Below are 17,604 nucleotides of genomic sequence, written 5' to 3'. Positions count from 1 at the left end.
ATTTGAAAGACATTTAGTGAAGATTTGCTTCTCAAATGCAAACAGCAATACATGGCTACACTAAATAAAGCAATCTGCAGTGGGCTTGTTATCTAGTACAAATGTTGAGCGAAATCTAACCATTTCCGACCTATTATAGTTCGGTTAGAAAGATAAATTCACTCACCTTTTCGATCCGTTAATTAACTCGTCGTTTGCATCGGTTTCGTCATCGGATTCCTCGTTGAATGACAGCGCAGGTAACTGGGATGGCGGGACTACACGTTTTTCCACAAACGCATGTTCTCTAGGGATAAGCACCGGCTTTGGAGCAGCTTGTTTGGGAGCGACTGTGACTGACACTGGCTGCAACATCGAGATATCGCCACCTCCTTCAATGTTCGGGGGATGGGTATGGCCTAAACCAATCGGGTCAACAACACGGCCATTCATATGCAGTCGCAACATGGCTGGACATTTCTTCATTTTCTTTCGAGTGCAACAAAGCGATACTATGCCATTAGCCAAACGATTTTTCGCCCAATATCGGTAGCCCTGGTAGATCAACGATTCGCCGCGTGAAGTTTTAGCAATTTTGAAATCACTATCACCACCTTGGGGTATGACTAGTGGAGCATACTGTTCGAGTATTTCATCTTCCATTGGTTGCTCTTCCGGCGCTTGATTTACTTCTTCTGTGATAGCGATCACATCATTGTCTTCGTCTTCCTCTTCCTCCTCCTGACTAGGATCATGATTATGGCACTGATCTCCTGCACGAACTAGCCTTCCGTTCGTTAGGAGCAAAATGCCCATCGTACACTGGAGATTTTTAACTTGGGTGCAGCGATAGTAGATACTGCCGTCTTTGCGTACCCACGTGTATAAGTAGCGATAGCCACGACAAACGAGTACCTTGTTGGTACCTTCTTTTATAAATTTGAATTCCGTTATGCCTTCATCTTCAGGTATAGTCCGCTTGTTATTGGCATTGGAGCTTGGCTGCACAGAAGACGGACCGGGCATTGGTTCCATTGTCGCATTCACATTGACAGCCTTCCGTACCTGACTTGGAGGTGGATGGTTGTGTACGATCGCTGATTCGTTTGCAGCGTTCTTCAACACTCCATTAGCGAACAGATACACGCCAGCTGAGCAGTGGTTACTTCTGGCCCAGACACATCGCCAGTGCGTCGTTCCATCGTTTCTTTGGTAATTCAGTCGGAAACGGTGATTTTCGTGTATTAGGATATCGTTTCCAACACGATTCTTAACTATTTTGTAATTCTTGACAGGTTTCGCTTCAGCAGCCGGAGGATTGAACTCGGTTTTCATCGAATGCGAATGATCTTGCTCTCCGGTACTTAGCAAGCGTCCGTCCGGTCGAAGTCTCACATAAGCGTAGCATTTGTAGCGTTTTCGATGGGCACAGCGCCAAACTGCGGATCCATCGCTTCGATTGTAGGACAGATAATACCGGCGGTCCTTGTAGATAAGCGTATTTTGATCTTTACGATTTTTGGCGATAACGTATTCACCATGGTCAATGTATCGCTCTTCGTCAACGTCAGTTAGCTGCACTTCCTCCAAGGGCGACGGTTGAGCTGCAGATCGCGCTGCTTCTAGTAAGCCCACTGAAGTCATTGATTTGTGCTGAAAGAGTTATTAGATTAGTTAACATAGGTTAACAGCAGCAAACGCGAATAACAGGACTGGTAGCGTGCAGTAGCAAAATAGTGACTAAAATATCAAATACAGTCAAAGCTCGTTATAACGACAACTTTTATTGCGACAAAAGCTCTCTATAGTGACAATTTTGGGTCCCATGAATAATATTTCAATGTTATAACTATTCTCTATAACGACATTTCTCTATTGCGACGGTCCCTTGCGATGTCGTTATAACGCGCTTCGACTGTAGTTACTTTAAACTGGATTGCTCTAAAAGGCTCACTTAACTCTCTAACTCCCAATTTTTTATGTTTGATCTAAGGGCCCTATTTTGTAAGTCAAGTCGACCAAAAACGACTCGACTGGAGTCACTGTCGACCAAAATTTTTGCTCGACTCGGCTCTGTCACTCAAGTATCTAGAAGGAAGGTACATCAATGTGTCAGAATGTTGAATTCGCCATTTTGAAATACCAGGTGACAGCTGACGAGTTTGTTTTGGTTTGAAGGTGCTAACTTAAGACGTGCCTCCAAACATTTTTCACAGCCACACTTCATCTCGTTTCGTTCGGATTTTAATTTCACTAGGCATAGAAGAAATGTAGCATCATAGTAGCTTTTCCTCACTTTAATCAATAAAACACTTGCATTTTACATCTTCTAAAACACACGAAGGAGGTAAACGTTACTCAGAAATGCGGGAGAAAATGTTCACTTACCGGTAGGATTTGTTTTCTGTAGTAAACAATGCCTAACATTCCCATAGAAACGACATTATGAAAACATACTCGCCAGCTAGCCAGCTCCCCAGCTGTCACTTTCACCTCCCCTGTAGCTGACCTCACTTCGCACCCACTGGCTGCTTAGATCACTGAACCTCCCTTCAATCAATCTTGGTTGTCACTGTATGTGACTGGATTACTATGGGAGTCGACGGGTGACATCTGAAATATGCATGCTTACTTTGATCGACAATGACTACAGACGAGTCACACGAATTCGCTCGATTTACAAAATAGACCCCTAAATATCATTTTTAGTTATCTAAAATTGTTCTAAACACGTTTTGGGCAATGATTTATTTTTATTCTCGAATCTATGAATTTTGGTTTTTGATTTTTATAATTTTTATTTTTGAACATACCTATCCTTTTTCATTTTTTCTTGAAGCCTCTTCTAGCTACTGATTTTGGGCTAAAATGAAAATTCAAGTTTTTACGGTACTTTTAAAAATATTAAATTTTAGTTTCTTTTCTGGATTTTTTTTACTTTCCGTGGTACCGTAAAGTGCCGTAATTCAGCGCAGTGAAGGAATAAAACGATTCAAATGATTAATTAAAAATGAGTACTGCATCAACAAAAAAGGTTTATGAGTGGATCGCTAGCAAATCTATTGTAAATTGTGGGAAAAATATAAACTGGACAGTAGGTATTCATAATTTACAAATGTCATTTTATTGAAAAAGTTCCCTTGTCGAAATTGAAAGCTTGACCACCTTAAGGAAAAGTCGATAAAAGCGCAGAAAATGAATTGGAATTCTCGGATCTTTTTATGATTTTTTATTCCTTTTCATTGAGTTCAAAGCATTGACTTATAACATGGGTTGCATTTACATATAACATTAGTTGATATTTGAAATAATATTTCAAGAATTTATGCAATTTTCAAGGGGTCCTCATCCCATCTCATTGGTGAAATCAGACCGACTACTCCTATATTTGTATTCTACACTGTTCATACAATACAAGGAATTTTATTCGCATTTCACTTTTTTTTCAATTCAATTGGTTCACAAGGTTAAGTAAATTGTGTGTACACAGATGTACAGAATAATCCGTTGGGGCTTTCCATAAGCGAAGTGGTATTTTTTCGGATTTTCATAATTCTTCACACAACAATTTTTAAATTTTTATGCACTTTGTTCATTGGACAAACTTTTCCTCCCACTAAAATGACCACGTGGTTTCTGGACGGCCGCTTCTAATTTCCCTGTATGTGGGCCAGATATTCCGCTTTGTAGGTACGTAAAACGTACTTATTTATGCATGAAGATACTTTTCAGAGAAATAGTCAGATGTGAAGACGAATATAGCATGTTTAACTTGTCTGTTGTCCGACGAAGAGTAGTGGGCGGAATTAGGGCATAATGGAAAAAGGCCGTGACCTTATTCCGCGCAACACTTTTTTGGATTAAACTCAATAATTATGCTAATATTTGATAAAATTTCATAGAAGCACTATGAAACATAGCTGTAGCAAGTAGTCCCATGGAATATTGCATAAAAAATAAAACATTTTCAATATAGAAATCGCTTTTGTTTTTGTCCTACAGTCTTAGCACGGACGCTAAGAAAATTAAAGAAAATGGCGTCTACACTGATTTTTTTTACGCCGCGAAAAAGTGTCTTAATGAAAGAAGCATCAAATTGCATAAAAAAGGTGCTGCAATATTTATCGGTATTTCTATATATAAATAAGTTTGTATGAAATGCGCGGAATTAGGCAATGCGCTGAATTAGGGCACTTTACGGTAATTAGCGGAAAAACAGGTTTTAAATTATTTTAATACCACCAAGCTCTTCTTCTATGATAGGTTGATCGTAGAAAAATATAAAAGGTACGATTTTTTATATTGCACGTTAGATGAACCCCAAGCATTTGTAGGTTATATAAGAACACAATTTTTCAAACAATTTTCAAAAATACAAAAAACTTTCAAAAGTCATGAAAAACTTTCCTTATAGGTATTAGTGTGGGACATAATTTAGATTCTCGCTCTAGTTCACTTTTTGGTTAGCATTTAGGTCCCATAACAACTGTGCAAAATTTCAGCTCGATCGGAGAAACTATATTTTAGCTTGTTTTTAATTATGAATCGTGGTTTACGGCTAACCAGCCGAGTGGAAGTTTAACAACTACCGAAAAGCTAAACATTACATATAGTTTGCAATTGGATTAAATGGACAAATTGATGTGAAGATTTGCGAAAAAGTTACACGTCTTCTCAGTGAGAATCAAACTCACGACTCCCTGATCTCTAGTTAGGGCGCGTTACCCCTACGCCATGAGAGGACTCATGAACGCAGAAGTTAACCTGAATTCGATTTCAGCTCAATAATCACGTGGTCCTTTTTCGCAAAGTGCACCTCTTTCGGAAGAATTAGATGCCCATCCAAACACAACGCTTTCTATATATATATCCAATGCCTAGCCCGAGAGCGCATTATTTTTTAGGTATTGAAATAGCACACTACACTAGCCAGCAACTGCGCTGGCTGAGGTTTCTATTGTGTGGGCTTCCAATGGGTCGCGACGTTTTCAAACGACCGGTTACGGAACATGAGTCCGTTGCTCGATAAATACTTGTTTTTAATTATGAATCGTGGTTTACGGCTAACCAGCCGAGTGGAAGTTTATCAACTACTAATATTTTAGCGCCAGCCGTTCAAAGTTTGTATGGGATTTACTATGGAAAAACTTACTTTTTCAAAGAAAAATCGCCAGAGGTCGCCCATTGTCCTCTATAAAAATTCTGAACATAGACCTCGATAGCTATTTTTACGATGAAGAATATTGCCGAAGACCGCGAAACAATCCGACACTTGTGAAAAAAGTTATTCAATGAAAACCTATTGGCAAGGCGACGTTGATTAACACGTAAAGGAATAACAATAACAAAATCGGACAAAATTTCCGAATAGTCTATGCTCAATAACTTTTTTCACAAGCATCGGATTGCTTTGCTGTCTTCAGCAATGTTGTTTATCGTAGAAATACCTATCAATCTCAGAATTTTTATAGAGGACAATGGGCGATCTCTGGCGATTTTTCTTTGTAAAAGTAAGTTTTCCCATAGTAAATCCCATACAAACTTAGAACGGCTGGCGCTAAAATATAGTTTCTCTGATCGAGCTGACATTTTGCACAGTTGTTATGGGACCTAGATGCAATCCAAAAAGTGGACTGGAGCGAGAATCTATTTTTTTTATATAACCGTGTACCAGGCTAATAGGTATGCGTGTTATTAGTCAAGGTTCAAGCCAAAAATAAAATCATTTTGATTTCCGAGCTACGAAAAAATACACAAAATTCCAAAGTGTACCCCGTTTAAAGGCGGGGTTGGGTATTAGAGGGTTGAGGCGTAACGCACCACGAAAAGATGATCTACCCGCGTTACGGGTAAATAGTGACAATTTTTCTGGAAAAGTGATTTTAGTGACTTTTTGTAACCTATAGTGACTTTTAATGACCAGTTTGATATCTAAAAATTAACTCGCTACCAGTACTGTAATAATATAAATATAATAGAAAATAGAAGAAAGCTGTAATCTTACCGCTGCATTGTGTTGGGAGTGGGGAAGTGGTCTGGCATCCGCACCACATTTGTGATTGTGATCCTTGCCGTTGGTGGACGTTACAATTGTGCCATTATCTCGGCAGAACAATGCTGCTCGGCAAGACTTGCTCTTGAAATGGACGCATCGCCAATATTCGCGTCCGTTTTTTTTGCGAACGATCAACCGGTAGAAGTAATTCTTATGCTCGACCACATTTCGACCATAGTTAACTTCTGGTGGGTTTGTGTCATGATTCGTCGCAGTGGAAACGGCGGTTTCCTGGGACTTCGATGATGCCGACGGAGGTCGGCTATTACTTCCACCAGGAATAATGTTCAAATAATCGTACAGCGGATTAACCCGAGTGGGAGCAACAGATTCCAGCTTCTTGGTGGATTCCCAGTTAGGCTCATGATTATGTCCTGCATTATTATTACCCTGAATAATTCGATCATCCGGCATTAGGAATATGATGGCACGGCAGCTGCTATTGGATCGACACTTCCACGAAGAGCTACCGTCTTGGTTTCTGTTACGTATAGAGTATCGATAGCCTTGGTAGAGTAGTGTCATTTGACCTCTTTGGTTTTTGAACAGACGATAACTACGTCCTCTGCCTTCGGGAGCTGTGGAAGCTGCAGGTTTCATAATTGCAGGAACAGCAGAAACTGGTTGACCGGAAGCCGTATGGTTATGCTCAGATTCACTCAGCATCTTTAGCTTGCCAGTTGGAAGCATCTTGACAGCCACACGGCAGCTGTCTACTTGGCAAATCCAAATTATGCAACCATCTGGAAGCTCTTTTATCTTACGATAATGGAATCCGTTCCATTCGAGAGAATCCCCTTGGCGTTTGTAAGCACTCAGTTTGCTGGGCTCACTGATAACCGGCTGCACGGGTTGTGGCGGTGGTGGCGGTACTTTGGCAACTCGTTCTATTTCCGGAGGCAACTCGGCCAACGGTTGATGATTATGCTTGATGGAATTCTCTTCCGGAGTACCATCGGCATGAATTACCACACCAGCCATACAGGTATTTCCACCCATGGAACATCTCCACATGGTGGTACCATCCGGCCTTTCGCTACGCTTAGACATACGATTACCTTTGTGAATCAAGCACTCGTTGTTACTTTTGTTCACACTGTAGTAGTAGTCCGGATGTTTCAACGGTGGTGCCGGAGCTGGGGGCTCTTCCTCTGGTTCGTCTTGAATGTCGTCGGCGGTGAGGTCTGTGAAAGAACGCAATGTATAGTTAAAGGAAGTGCGAAATGATGCTTTACATATATAAAAGCACACAGAAGAACTACTAGAAGGAGAAATTTGCTTCAAGATTAACCTCAATATAATTCTCTAATACAGTGGTTCCCAACTTGTGTCCTTTTCCAATTTCTAAAAACATCCCACGGACCCCATTAATTTTTGAAATCAAAGCTCACGGCAACGTACACTTAAAATAATCCACACGTCATTGCTACGTGAAAAAATACGTAGATCATCTGGCATTAATTTTGCCATGACTTCACCTGACTAAGGTAATATTTACCAGACTATTTTCAAACACCAAATGAACACCCGGCGTTTTTACCGTGGTTAGCCTATGGACTAGACCTGTTCATATTTGAAAAAATGTTCGGAAATCTACCGGTCTGTGTTTTTGGGCTTATTTCATGGTTTGAAAAATCATAACTAGCTTGTGGAAAATCAAAACCACGTGCTATTACCACTATTTGAAAGCTAATTCTATTCGGTTAAAGTTTGGCGAACACGCTTATATAACTAAATTGAGTTTTAACATTGTTTGATCCAGATTTGTGTTCTACAGTACCCAGAAATCACAATTTTCTCAATATATCTGGTATATAAAACACACATTGACATTATTTTTTCATGCCCTAGTCAACGGGATTCAAACATAATAAATTTATGAAATCATTGACCATCAACAGCTTACATGTTGCTTAAAGCAATGAATTACAATAAATGCCCAAAGATCGAACACCGCATCGCAACATGATAATAGTTAAATCATGCATGACAAATGTGCCGAAAACGAATGAATTGAACAAGTTAGCATTGCTTTTTCGTTCCAAGTGATGATTGTTTTGATCGTATTTCACTGACCATTTAGAACGATTTGAAAACAATCATCATCATCGACTGAGAAAAGGCAGTGTTAACGTGTTCATTTTTTATATTCTATAAAGCTCACGGTAGTGCTCTTGGCTCACCCACAAAGGATTTACAAATGTGCGTTATAATTACCTATTTTTTACAATTTATTTTCTTAGGATAAACGGTAGCTATGAACGGGATTGACTTTTAGATATACGTAGTCATCATGTCTGGAAATTAAAAATCTGAAATTTGCATGCAGGCTTGCTTTTCAGTGAAAACACTCCCCGAAAAAAAGAGATTTTCGAGAACCTTACGACACAAACCTCAACCAAACTATGTTAAAACTTACTCCAATTATAAAATCGTGTTCGACAAAAGTTCGTAGAATTCGATAAACTACTATGTAGAGGTATTTCTGATAAGTTTTGATGTTTCGTTCGGTAGTTATGATTTTTTAAAGCTTGAAAATGGCCCAAAACACATAATTGATTGGAAGCACTCCTAAATTTACTCTAAATTGACTGAAATTTTGACCAGAGGTTCATTTCAACATGAAAAATCAAAGTATTGGTTGACTGGGGAGTTTCCAGACATTTTTGAAAATATGAATAGGTCTACTATGGACCTATGCACGAGTTCATTATTTGACGTTTTAGCGGTGCCGTGTTATTTATGTGACCATGGAAACAAGTGAATTCGGCACCGCTCAAACGTCAAATTAGTGAACTCGTGCATTGGTCCATGGACCGATGCACGAGTTCACTAATTTGACGTTTGAGCGGTGCCGAATTCACCGGTTTCCATGGTCACATAAATAACACGGCACCGCTAAAACGTCAAATAATGTGCCGTGTTATTTACGTAACCATGGGAACGGGTGAATTCGGCACCGCTCCAACGTCAAATTAGTGAACTCGTGCATTGGTCCATGGCACTTACGTGCAGTTTCGAGCTGTCAAAGCTATTGATGCACAAGCAGCAAAATTTGATGCGTTGTTTTTCGTTTATTTCGCTCACTTTTTACGCCGAATAATTATCTTCGTGCCACTAAAGTGGATAACCACCCAAGTAACCACAAGCATTATACCATTGCATTAATTTGGTCGAAAGTCAACTTTTTTTGCATTAATAATGTTATCATGCATTTATTCAATAACTGTCAAGCAATGATGCATTTGATTAACATTGTAAATGCTTTGTAGCATTATTTTAATATAGCATTATGCTAAGCGTTTAGAGTGAATATACAGTTGTGCTGTCATACAAGATTACATAACCTCATTAAACGCACTCGAATCTGTAATAAATAAGTAAGACGATCGAGCACGTTCGCACTCGCTCATTGCGTTTTGTGGGATATGGAAGAATAATGAAATGACTTTCTTTCATCTCGAACCCCCATTTCATGATCTAAGGATATATGTATTCATTCAAAATTGTTGTATTTTATCTATGAGACTCTTTTATTCATAAGGAGTGAGAGGAAATGTCGATCAATTTCTCTCCCCCCGAAATCTGTTTAATGCGCTAGGGCTTTGTTTTGTGGGTTACGTTCTGTTATTTCCTCTACGAGAAAGAATGGTGATCAAATTATTTCTATTGATGTTTCATTTGGTGAGGAAAGGAAATCAATCGCCGAAGAGAATTCTTTCTATTCGTAATAACTGGGCGAATAGTAATGTTAATACACACAGTGGCTTCGTTTATAAAAAAACTTTTATCCTACCTTATTACATCAGCAGCTTTAGCACAGGACACCAACGCGCCAGGCATCCAGCACACCATCATCCTAGTTGTGGGTTCGAATCCTGATTCCAACAAAATAAAATCATTCAGATGGTAAAGAAAACCATTGGAAGGTAGCCAATGGATTCATTGTTTTGTTTATTTTGAACGCAAGCCCTAAACATACATTATTTTAAGCTAATATACATCATGAACCCTAAATATACAAACATAAATGCTTTAGTAGGACTTGTGCATTAAAACTGCTTTACCAAGTATTGCATTAATTTGGTTGTTGTGGGGCCCTTTCCCACTTTAATTATGCTTTATAAAGCTCTTAAAGGTTATGTCACTTTAAAACAAAATCTGATAGCATACTATAGAGCAAACATAAAGTATGCTATATATGAATACTTCGTGGTTACTTGGGCACGCTTCGGGTCGCAGTACTCCGCGCAATAATGTGCAAAGTTCGCAATCCAACATAATTATTCGCCGTGATTACGATAAAACTCTGTCGGTAACCTCAATCGTCGACTCCGGTGATCGCACTGATGCCAAGCGGCTAAAACGTACCCACTGTTAGCCTTCCCCAGGCGACGATCGCAATTCTCTCCCGATGGAGATCGGACCATCAATTCAACCTATAGTGGTTATCACGCCCAATGGTATGGGTGCCCTAGTGTAGATGTAGTTGTGAACCTTAGAGGAAAACAATATGCATTCAGTCTAGAAAAACACCCAAAAACCGGGTGTAAATTTTTCAAATTGGGTAATATTTCCATATGCATTTTGATGAGTCTGGAAAGTGTGTGCAAGTTTCTTTGAGGAAAACAAAAACAAACTGTGTATGACGAGCGTATGTTAGTCTACGTGTGTTCAAATGTCACTAAGCTCTATGGTTGCTACTCAGAACATCTTCGAAACGCTGTCCACTGACGACCCAGATGGAAACGTGAACAACAGATCGCAATCGCCACTTAATGCCCCGAAGAAGAAAACCATCAAATCGTCGCCCTCCTCCGATCACAATTGTAAACAAGGGCACTAAACACTCTCGCGAGCTGATGAATCTAGCCAATATCCCGCAGTCTGGCTACCCCAACTGAAAGCGGTTAAAACTGGTACGCAGGCTTCTTCCTTGCTCTTGGCTTATCCTCTTTCTCCCCCTTTTAATGATCAACTACAAAAGAGAAGCGATTTTACCCACACACAAACTGAGCGTACGAGCTCTGCGGGATGAAGAGTTCACACGTTTGTGTTTTGTTATTTTCATTCCCACAGTGGTGAAGAGCTTGTTTTGACAACCTCAGTGCTTAAAAGAGAAGGAGATTATTTTCTCCCTTTCTCAGTTAGGAAGAGAGCATGTTTTCCCATTTCTCAGTTCGGGGAAGAGCATTTCCAGACAGCTCTTCGTTGTCTCTTTGTAGCTCTTTGCCCAAAAGGGCAAAGAGGACAGCGAAATCATGCTCTTGTGTTGACGGAGAAACCAACCTCAGTTCATCCCAAAAGCAATGATGATGTGTTTGCAGAGCCTCGCAGTAAGCTAGAGCTGTCAAATGGAAGATGTGCGTTTGGATAGAGCCAACGTTTCTCTCCACTCTCTCAGCCACGGATTATTCAACCAACAGCGAATGCTGGTTCATAATTGTTGTGAGCGTACGAGGTCGCTTCATCTATCAGATCAAGATGAGCAGAATAAAGCCTGCTGGTACGCAGCTTAGGGGTCATGCACAAATTACGTCACACTCCAAGGGAAGGGGGGAAGGGGGTCGAGCCAAGCGTGACAAGCCTTACAAAATTTTCGGAGGACTTATACAAAAAGTGTGACAAAGGGGGGGAGGGGGTCGAAAAAGTTGAAATTTAGCGTGACATAATTTGTGTACCATCCCTTAATGCCACGAACCAGGATGTTTTCAATGCCGTCATCAAGGTACTACAAGACTACAGGGTGATTACTATATCCTGTCAGTAAAATAAGTAATCATAAAAAAATAATTAAATGAATTTAAATTACCAGTGCATATCCAGTTTAGGACATCTATAACATTTGTCTTTGTTATACATCGATAACCATTTTTTTTTTTTACCTCAATTTCCAGCCACAAGCATTGTTTTAGAAGCATTACAGTTAACACGCACGTTATTCAAAAGCATATATTTTAACCAAAAAATATATATTTTTTTCGCTAAAATTTTCCATAATCAGTCTCATTCTATTCCCTAGTAAGTCTAAAAGATTGTGGTAACATGCTGTTTCAATCAGGCAATTTTTTCAGCGAAGTTTACTCAAAAATACATATCTGTGGAAAACGTGCGTGCCAGGTGCAATGCCTTTAAAACAACACATATGACTATAAACTAATGTAAATGAAAAAAGATTTAATCTTTACTTTGTCAAAACAAACTTTATTGATGTGCAAAACAGGATGTACACTGGAAATTAAAATTCATACATACATCTCTTATCTACGAACATTTACGTTACTGACAGGAATTAGTAATCACCCTGTACAACACGGAATTTTTCACCTACACTCCGTCGCACCAACAGCCCGTGCGATTCATACTCTCGGGTCTCGCACTGTATGATTTGGCTGAGCTGAAGGAGGAATTGTTGCTCAATGAAGTGCGCCCGTTGGACCTCAAAATTTTCTCTCGAAAAAAAAAAGTGATCCTGAAGAAAGTGTGCTGTACCTGCTTTGTTTCGAGAAAGGATCTATCAAGCTCTCGGAGCTGCAAGGAGTAAAGACACTGTTCAACACGGTGGTGAAGTGGGTATTTTTCACCAGAAAACCTGACGATTCCGTCTAGTGCCATCGGTGTGAACGCTTCGGCAATGGAATGCGATTCTGTAACATCTCTCCATCGTGTGTTAAATGCGGGGAGAAACATCTCACAGCAAACTGCAAGCTCCCGGTGAAGGCCAACCTCAAGGATGCTTAAGTCTCACGCAGTCTTATTCGGAGCGCTAACTGCAGTGGTAATCAAACAGCCAACTTCCGAGGCTGTCCCTGCCGGCTGAGTTATATCAAACAACTTGAAGAAAATCGTCAGCGTGCTTCGAAGAAAACTACAGCGCCCAACACCCGTGCACCACTGACCTCTCTCCCTAGGATCAATTCCAACATTCAAAATCGTCTAAACAATCCTAGTGACGCCGGAAGACCTTCTGCAGGGTTCTGACGAACCAGATCGATGCGCAAACCTTTTTTCGGACAGCGAGTTTCTTTGCCTGGCAAGGGATCTTTTTCATCGTTTGCAAGGCTGCCGTTCTAAGGAGCAACAATTCCTAGCTTTATCTGAGCTAATAATCAAATACGTTTACAATGACTAGCCTACCCTGTCTGCGCGTAGTTGATTGGAACGGAAGATCCGTTCACAGCAAATCGCTAGAATTTTTCGATTTTGTACAACGTCATGGCATAGATGTCGCTGTCGTCACCGAAACCTGGTTGCGCCCAAATATTTCATTTCTTCATCCAAATTTCTCCTGTGTTCGTCTCGATCGGCCATCAAGTGATGAAGCCAGCAGAGGAGGAGGTGTACTAATAGCTGTTCGAAAGCGATCAGCTTTCAAGCGGCTGAATATGTCGACCAAAAAAATCGAGGCAACAGGCATTACCATCTCATCAGCTGGTAATGATCTTCGCATTATCGCTGCATACTTCCCTAAAACGCGTCGGGGCTCTGAGTGGTTCCAAATTCGACGGAAAATTGATACGCAAAACTCACCGTATTTCATCATTGGGGACTAAATTAAATGCCAGACATCGTTCTTGGAACTGTGCCAAGAATAACAAAGCTGGAACTATCTTGTTTCAGGAGGCTTCACATTTCGGCTTTAACATCAACCTCACCGACTCTCCTACGTTTATTCCTTCAGGGCGAGGGCACCCGTCCACGTTAGACATTGTGTTGTCCAATAATTTGATCAACATATCGAAACCAACCGTACACAACGAGCTGTCGTTTGACCACCTGACCGTTACCTTCGAGATCAGTCTTTCGTCCGATCCTGTGACAAATACTGAATCTGTTCGCTGCTACCCACGTGCAGATTGGCTTGCTTTCCAACGGTTGATAAACACAAAACTTTGACAATATTGAGCAAACTTTTCGAACGCGTCATTTTGACACGTATCGACAAACACCTGAAGACAGTTCGTTTGGTTTCTCATGCACAATTTGGGTTTCAAAAAGGGCATTCTACCAGCCACCAAATCGTGCGGCTGGTGAAGGAAGTAAGACGGAACTTCCAGCAAGGAAAATCATCAGGCTTAATCCTCCTTGATGTGGAGAAAGCCTACGATGCATTGTGGCATAAAATGTAGGTGGGCAATTTTCCCATGTCGATTCTGAAAATAATGCGAAGCTTCCCGAAGGATCGTTCCTTCCAAGTGGCTGTAAACGGTTGTACGTCTGATCGAATGTCCGTACCATTCGGTGTTCCTCAAGATTATGTTCTGAGCCCAACACTATACAACATCTTTTCCGCCGACATAGTAAAAGTCAACGGAGTCCAGTACTACTTTTTCACTGATGACACTGATTTCCTTGCCCCACATTGCGACGCAGGAACGATAATCGAAACGCTACAGCATGCTCAGAACTCCATCCAAGAGTACCAAAGAAAATGGAAGGTGAAAGTCAACTTAACGAAATCGCAAGCCATATTCTTTACTCGGCGTCGTAGCCCTCGGCACCTACCCCAGAGTAACGTGTCTTGTAACGGCGTGGACATTCCATGGTCACCAAATGTTGGCTATCTTTGTATAACCCTGGATCAGAAGCTAAAGTTTGGTTGTCACGTGACCAATTGCCTCCAGAAATGCGATAAGCTCGTTAAAATGCTGTATCCTCTTGTTAAAAGACGCTCCCGTTTGGACCCTGGTACCTTAATCGTAACGCAGACGAAAGCATGTTCGGTAGTAAGTCAGATCGGACCAAAAGATATTTTTTTCCATTTATTATGTAACGCTACAATGAGAAATTGACAGAAATTTACTTCCTCTTTCTTCCCCGTAACGCTTTTTGTGTGAGAACGCTTGGGCCTACTTCCAGCGTTACGTAATTTACGGATGGCGCCTTTCCTCTGATATTTCCAATTTATTAGATTCATTAATCATTAAGTAAAACGGAGTAACCGAAAAACACTAAATCATAAAAGACCAATTTACAAAATAGCGAAACACAGAAGGCCAAGTCATTTGGCATAACGGTCGTTTGGTATAATGATCATTTGGCATAACATTTTTTCGTCAAGAACAAGCATCTTTTAAAAGAAGGGGTGTAATTCTAGTTCTAGTTAAGTAATGATCGTTATGCCAAATGATTATTATGCCAAAAGTCAGAAAAGACCGACACAACAATAGGCCGGAATAAAAAAAAGGGCCGATTACAAAGACGGCGCACAGTTTCGCTCTCGTTTTAAACTTCGGTTTCTAAATTGACCATTCACATTGATTTCTTATGAGAGTGGCCAAATTAGGAACAACGTGGTTAAATTAGGAGTATGGGAGTGTAAATTGTAAAGAAAAAGAATTATTTAGAGTAAGGTGGGGCAAAAGTTCGACCTTAGTGGTATAATCAAAGTTTCCAGGAAAACGACAGCAGTTTAAACAAAACAAATACCATACAGTGAACCTTCAACATATTGGCTATAATTTTGCTGAACAAACTTGTGTCCAAATATTTACCCATTTTTAGTTATAACAGTTTCAAAATATATTGTCTTATTCGAACTTTTGCCCCACCGGTGTGGCAAGAGTTCGAATCTAGTGTAGGGCAAAAGTTCGCTGGCTAAAACACTAAATATCGATCCTTTTATGACAGGCACTTTACACCAGACGTAAACTTAAGTTTGTCGAAAAATACACACTAAATTTTCATCAAAAAATTGCCCAAAACCGGGTTAATTGTAATACAGGTCGGACTCGATTATCCGGAGTATCGATTTTTTTTTCACTCCGGATAATCGAATCCTCCGGATAATCGAATCACTAAGAAAAAAATGAAATCTTCGATAAAAGAACATAACTATTATTTTTCTTTGTTGTTTTATTTATATGATGCGGTGGTGTAGCAAGAAATTATTTCTAGAACCAGCAGGGGTCTTTACAAGAAAAAAAAAATTTTTTTACCAGCATACACAAAAACCACTATTTTAAACCCCCATGTTCTTAAATACGTTCAAAACTGCAAAACCATTGATGTTGTTTATTGCAATACTAAATTATCTCAGATTTATGCATAAAAATTGAAAAACAAAAACATCAAAAATCAAATTCCGGATAATCGAGTCTAAAATTCCGGATAATCGAATCCCGGATAATCGAGTCCCCGGATAATCGAGTCTCCGGATAATCGAGTCCGACCATACTCAAAAATAGTAGTTTTTCGCAAAACTAAGTGGAAATGTAAAAGTTTGGTGACAATTTTCACACGATCAGACAAATTTAACTAAATTTGAAGATAATATGTGGATTTTAGGCAATTTGAAAATTTTTCCGTGATTTTATACATGGGTCGAACTTTTGCCCCGCTGATTCGAACTTTTGCCCCACTATGGGCCAAAAATTGTTTTCAAGCATTTATGCAAAATCTAATACACGTCAAAGCAACCTTATGTTAGGCCTAGAAACGCCCTTACATAAAATATTGAAAAAGATTCATCAATTGGTTCCATGCAACGAAAGTTTGACCAAAAATTACAATATTCACGTTGAAAAACAACAAATAGCCATAACTTTTCCAAATCTCAATCGATTTTTAAGGTATTTGGAGTAAAAGTCTCTTGCTTGAATAGCATTCGAACCACAATGACATTTATAAGATTTGTTTTTAATTGAGCTAGAAATCTTAAAAAGAAACTCTTACCCAACTCGAACTTTTCCCCCACTTTATCTTATATCTATCTTCTATATAAATAAAAATGGAGTGGTGTTTGTATGTCACGAAATAACTTGAAAACGGATCAACGGATTGAGGTAAGTTTTTCACTGTTGCACTCGACAAGGGATGCGACGTGTTCGTGCAAGGAAAAAGTTTGGGAAAGTCTCCGGAATAATCGGGAAAACGGGAGAAGACTCAGGTGTCATTTTGTATGGGGATGACATGACGTTTTGCAACAGCCTACTTGATGGCAAGACGAAGTTTGCCGGGACCACTAGTTTTCAATAAATTCGAACTGATAAAAGCATGTAGTTCTACCATGTGAATGTGCATACTATGCTGCTTTGACCAATACCAATGCGTCTACCTTAGTCGTCACAGTTCTCCGAAGATATCGAAGCAATCCATTATTAAGTATCATTTCTTGCTGATGGAGCTCTTAACTCACTATGGGCTTTAAGTTTTGAACTCCTGTCAATTTTCTTCCAGAAATCTATTGAGAATTACTATAACAGATATATGCTGACGATTTCATTAGAAGCATTTCTTGGGTAATTGAGTTAACTGCGAAAGATCTGTTGTAAAACATTTTCCAAGTAACATTTAATGTAGTAGCTGAATAACAACTACTTCGGTTGCGGGACCTTATCACATTCGATTTTTTCATATATCTCTACGGAATCAAGACAAGAGATTTGATACTTCGTTACCTATCAATGGAAAAAATGCACTATAGACTAAGCCGTGGTCTTTCGACTCCTTCTATAAATCACCACGTGGTTTATGGACGACCCCTAATAGGAAAACATTAAATGCAGTTAATGCAGCAAATGAGTTACTAAAGTACGTTCAAAGAATTTACAATGATACTTGCAGAAAAC

At 39.7% G+C, this 17,604-nt stretch overlaps 1 protein-coding gene across 1 annotated transcript in view; it reads right to left on the bottom strand.

Annotated features, from left to right (window-relative positions):
• Positions 1–17,604, bottom strand: part of LOC5578982 — a 72,927-nt gene that overhangs the window by 8,985 nt on the left and 46,338 nt on the right. The window contains exons 6-7 of the mRNA XM_021857295.1: positions 5,984–7,218; positions 167–1,632 (exon numbers count right to left, since the gene is read on the bottom strand). Of these exons, the coding sequence (XP_021712987.1) occupies positions 167–1,632; positions 5,984–7,218 (2,701 nt within the window). The remainder of the gene's footprint in view (positions 1–166; positions 1,633–5,983; positions 7,219–17,604) is intronic.

Source organism: Aedes aegypti, chromosome 1, assembly GCF_002204515.2.
Source record: "Aedes aegypti strain LVP_AGWG chromosome 1, AaegL5.0 Primary Assembly, whole genome shotgun sequence".
NCBI lineage: Eukaryota > Metazoa > Arthropoda > Insecta > Diptera > Culicidae > Aedes > Aedes aegypti.
Note: the sequence above shows the minus strand (reverse complement) of the source record. Positions and strands in the feature narration are given on the sequence as shown.